This window comes from Dipodomys spectabilis, unplaced genomic scaffold, assembly GCF_019054845.1.
Source record: "Dipodomys spectabilis isolate Male_0828 unplaced genomic scaffold, ASM1905484v1 ptg000363l, whole genome shotgun sequence".
Classification (NCBI taxonomy): domain Eukaryota; kingdom Metazoa; phylum Chordata; class Mammalia; order Rodentia; family Heteromyidae; genus Dipodomys; species Dipodomys spectabilis.
In genome coordinates this window covers 3,101,392-3,105,310 of record NW_024871040.1, presented here as the reverse complement: position 1 = coordinate 3,105,310, position 3,919 = coordinate 3,101,392, and the positions used below count along the sequence as shown (strand labels likewise).

General features: G+C 60.8%; 1 protein-coding gene across 1 annotated transcript; it reads left to right on the top strand.

Annotated features, from left to right (window-relative positions):
- Nucleotides 1-245: 245 nt before the first annotated feature.
- On the top strand, nucleotides 246-3,683 carry Slc25a1 (solute carrier family 25 member 1). The gene is made up of 9 exons (XM_042666249.1): nucleotides 246-433; nucleotides 780-887; nucleotides 971-1,070; nucleotides 1,159-1,297; nucleotides 1,704-1,788; nucleotides 1,926-2,030; nucleotides 2,205-2,320; nucleotides 2,402-2,475; nucleotides 2,966-3,683. The coding sequence occupies exons 1-9, from the start codon at nucleotides 340-342 to the stop codon at nucleotides 3,078-3,080; spliced, it is 936 nt and encodes a 311-aa protein (XP_042522183.1). The 5' UTR covers nucleotides 246-339; the 3' UTR covers nucleotides 3,081-3,683.
- The last annotated feature ends 236 nt before the right edge of the window (nucleotides 3,684-3,919 follow it).

Sequence of the window (3,919 nt, the reverse complement as noted above, 5' to 3'; positions counted from 1 at the left end):
GGCGCAGCCCTGCCTCCCGCAGACCACGCCCCCGGCCCCCGCCGCGCTCAGCTTTCCCCGGAGCCCCCAGTAGCCATTGGCTGCGCTCCGGTCCCCGCCCCGACGCCTGCCCAGGAGCGCCCCGCCCCAGCCTCAGTTTCCCGGCCGGCGCAGGGCGGGCAGGGGGCGGGGCCCAGCTCAGGCCACGCGGGGCGGAGCTCAGGAGCTGACGAGGGAGCCCCGCCCCCGGGACCATAACCGGTCACCGTCGTCGCTGCCGCCGCCACCGCTGCCTCCCGATACCCAGCGCCCGAGGCTCGGACCCGAGGCCGACGCCGGGCGCCCCGCCTCCTGCCCGCCATGGCTACGCCCCGCGCCCCCAGCGCTTTGGCGGCCGCTGCGCCGGCGTCCGGAAAAGCCAAGCTGACGCACCCCGGGAAGGCGATTCTGGCAGGTGGGCCCCCGGCGGGACGCGAACCCCCGTCTCACTCGCCCCGCCGGGCTTCCGGGTGGGCCCGGGACACCGAGGCCCCGCCCCACTTCCGGGTAGGGCGGGGGTTGGGGGCGTCGGAGGGGGCGCGGCCCGGGTTCCCACCCGGCGCGTGGGCTTGCGCCCCGCGGGTCGCTCCTGCGCTGCCCCCCGAGACCCCGGGGTGGGGGCGTGGGGACCCGGCCCGGCCTCCTCGAGGCTCTGGAAAGCGGCGACGCGGGCAAAGTCCGGGCGGGGGAGGGGCCGAGCGCGGAGGGCTGGGGCCACCGTCTGGGGGCGTCTCGCGACCCGAGTGTCCCGTCCCCCGCAGGAGGCCTGGCGGGCGGCATCGAAATCTGCATCACATTCCCGACCGAGTACGTGAAGACGCAGCTGCAGCTGGATGAGCGCTCGAACCCGCCGCGGTACCGGGGCATCGGTGAGCAGCGGGGGCGGCCGCGGAGCGGCGGGTGGGAGCGGGTGGCGGGACCGACCGGCGAGTCCTAACCGTCCTCTTCACAGTGGACTGCGTGCGGCAGACCGTCCGCAACCATGGCGTCCTGGGCCTGTACCGAGGTCTCAGCTCCCTGCTCTACGGCTCCATCCCCAAGGCGGCGGTCAGGTGAGGCCAGGCGTGGTCCTGGGGCTGCTGTGCACGGGAGGGGGTCCCAGGGGCGGGCCCCTCTTACCCCAACCCCCCTCACCCCCAGGTTCGGAATGTTCGAGTTCCTCAGTAACCAAATGCGGGACTCCAAGGGACGGCTGGACAGCACGCGCGGGCTGCTGTGCGGCTTGGGCGCTGGTGTGGCCGAGGCCGTGGTGATCGTGTGCCCCATGGAGACGATTAAGGTGGGGAGGGGCCTCCCACGTGCAGGGTGTGGAAGCGGTGATCAACTCTAGAGGGGTACAACGTAAGATTAAAGCGTGAGCAGGGCTAGATGTGCAGGGGAGCGGGCGGGGAGGGTCTTCTGTGGCGGCAAAAACAAGAAACACATTTGTTACTCACACTGTGAAAAAGTGCAGCAAACGTTAAGCGACTCCTTAGCCAGGTGGGCCCTCTAGTGTCCTGAGGCCTCCTGGATTGATGTTTCAGAACAGCCAAGGTTGGCTCTGCTTGAGCTGGAGAGGTACACATCCCTCTCCCTCCTCCAGCACTGGCTGGCCTCCTTGGGTAAACTTCCTTGGAGGCAGAGGGCCAGGTATGCCCATCAAGTGGTAGCTTAGAAGCCAGCTCCTTTACTTCCCTCTCTCTCAGGTGAAGTTCATCCACGATCAGAATTCCCCCAACCCCAAGTACAGAGGATTCTTCCATGGGGTTAGGGAGATTGTTCGGGAACAAGGTGAGCCATTCTGGGTCAAGGACCATGACCAGTCTGGAAAGGACTGGCACTTTCCCTTCCCTCTCCCCAATCCCCCCCCCCCCCCTCCGCTGGGTCCTAGGAGCCACCACAGTGACTCCAGGCCTGCCTGTCCTCAGGACTGAAGGGGACCTACCAGGGCCTAACAGCCACTGTGCTAAAGCAGGGCTCCAACCAAGCCATCCGTTTCTTTGTCATGACCTCTCTGCGCAACTGGTACCGAGGTAAGTCTGTGCCCTCCAACCCTGCCTCCAAACACTGCAAGCCAGGCTTCTCCCTTTGGGCTTCACCCTTGGGAGGATGGAGGGACTTTCACAGGCCCTGTTCCTCAACCCTCAAAGCCTAGCCCTCCTTTTCCCTCCTAGTCTTCTCTGACCACAATTCCTCTTCACATTTAGGGGACAATCCCAACAAGCCCATGAACCCACTGATCACAGGGGTGTTTGGAGCTATTGCAGGCGCAGCCAGTGTGTTTGGGAACACACCTCTGGATGTGATCAAGACCCGGATGCAGGTCAGAGGAGAGCACTGGGAAGGTGGAGAAGGGTACTGGCTTGGGACAGAAGCTAGTTGCTGAGTATTCTGGCTCTTGCAGGGCTTGGAGGCACACAAATACCGGAATACACTGGACTGCAGCTTGCAGATCCTGAGGAACGAGGGACTCATGGCGTGAGTAGGAAAGGGGCAGGACTGTTGTCCCCCTTCCAGCTATCCTGCTCTAGGCTATCTTCCTCTAGGCCTTGGTGTTCCTCTTTCATTTTCTAGGGGGAAGGGTGCTTTTTTAGGGACACCATCCTTTTTTTTTTTTTGGTTTCTTTTTTTTTTATTGTGAAAATACTGTACAGAGGGGTTACAATTACATGGGCAAGATAATGAGTACATTTCTTATCAAGCATTGTAGCCTCCTCCTTTGTTTACCCTTCCCATCCCTTCCCATCCTCCTCCCCCCCCCACCAAAGTTGTAAAGTTCGTTTTTGACATAACTTGTACATCTTACTGTTGCAATGGGTCCACCTGTATCCCTATTTAAACGATTTGTTTTTCCCCTTCCCCTCCACAAATTATACCAACATCAAATACAGTGAAAGCAGGGGCTATACTGTGGGGGAGGGGGGGACACCATCCTTTCTCTGCTCACTCATCCCCCTCCTCCACCCAGATTCTATAAGGGCACTGTCCCCCGCCTGGGCCGGGTCTGCTTGGATGTGGCCATTGTGTTCGTCATCTATGATGAGGTGGTGAAGCTGCTCAACAAAATATGGAAGACAGACTAAATCCAGAGACTGGGGGGACTCCCAGACGCTCCAGACCAAGCTCCACCACTGTGTCTCTTATGATTCCAGTGCAGTTGTGCCAAAAGGACCCCTTGTCCCTTGAGCTCCGTGGCGTGGTCTGTTTGTGGTGGCCATGATGTGTTCCATAGTGTTGTGTCTCCCCTGTGGTCTGTTTGTAATACCACCCTTGTGTCCATGTGTCTAGTCCAGCTATGGCAAGTGCCCCTCTGGCCTGTGAATCTGTGCCCTCTTATTCATGTGCTTACTCGTGAGCCATGTGCTTGTGTTCCGTGTTCTGTGTCACATGACCCTGTGCCCCACTACCCAGGGTGCCCGTGTGGCCTAGGTCCTCGGCCTTGTAGCCATATTCCGGTCACAGTCCGGTGCCTTCCACCCTGGGTGGCAGGAGCACCTTGCTCTGGCCTACCACAGCTGCCTCCGGGCTTCAGCCTGGCCTCGCCGCATTCCAGGGGCTATATGCCCTCTGCTTCTCCCGCCATTGGCCTTAATTGGCCCTCGGGCCCTCCCTCCGCCCGGGACAGGGTGGCATCTGCCACTCTCAGGACCACCCTGCCAAGGCAGAATAAACTGGATCCTGTTGTAGTCTCCTGCCCCTGTGTCCATCCCTTTTTGATCCCATGTTTGTGGGGAGCAGTGATGGCCAAGCCTCCCCAGGAGGGTTCCCTGAGGAAACTTGAAATAAGACAAGATAGTAGACAAGCCTAGTGTCTACCCTGAACAATGCAACCACAGCCACACTACTGAGTTCCCCAAGAGGGTAAATTAGATACCCAAGGACTTGGGGCTGCTTCCAATCTTCCTGTGGAAAGGTCCTATGG

What these genes read in the sequence shown, in the direction of transcription:
- Slc25a1 (XM_042666249.1), top strand. Translation starts at nt 340, where the DNA reads ATGGCTACGCCCCGCGCCCCCAGCGCTTTGGCGGCCGCTGCGCCGGCG. An exon ending in CGGGAAGGCGATTCTGGCAG is followed by an intron (nt 434 to 779) that starts GTGGGCCCCCGG and finishes CGTCCCCCGCAG; the next exon opens with GAGGCCTGGCGGGCGGCATC. An exon ending in GGAGATTGTTCGGGAACAAG is followed by an intron (nt 1,789 to 1,925) that starts GTGAGCCATTCT and finishes GCCTGTCCTCAG; the next exon opens with GACTGAAGGGGACCTACCAG.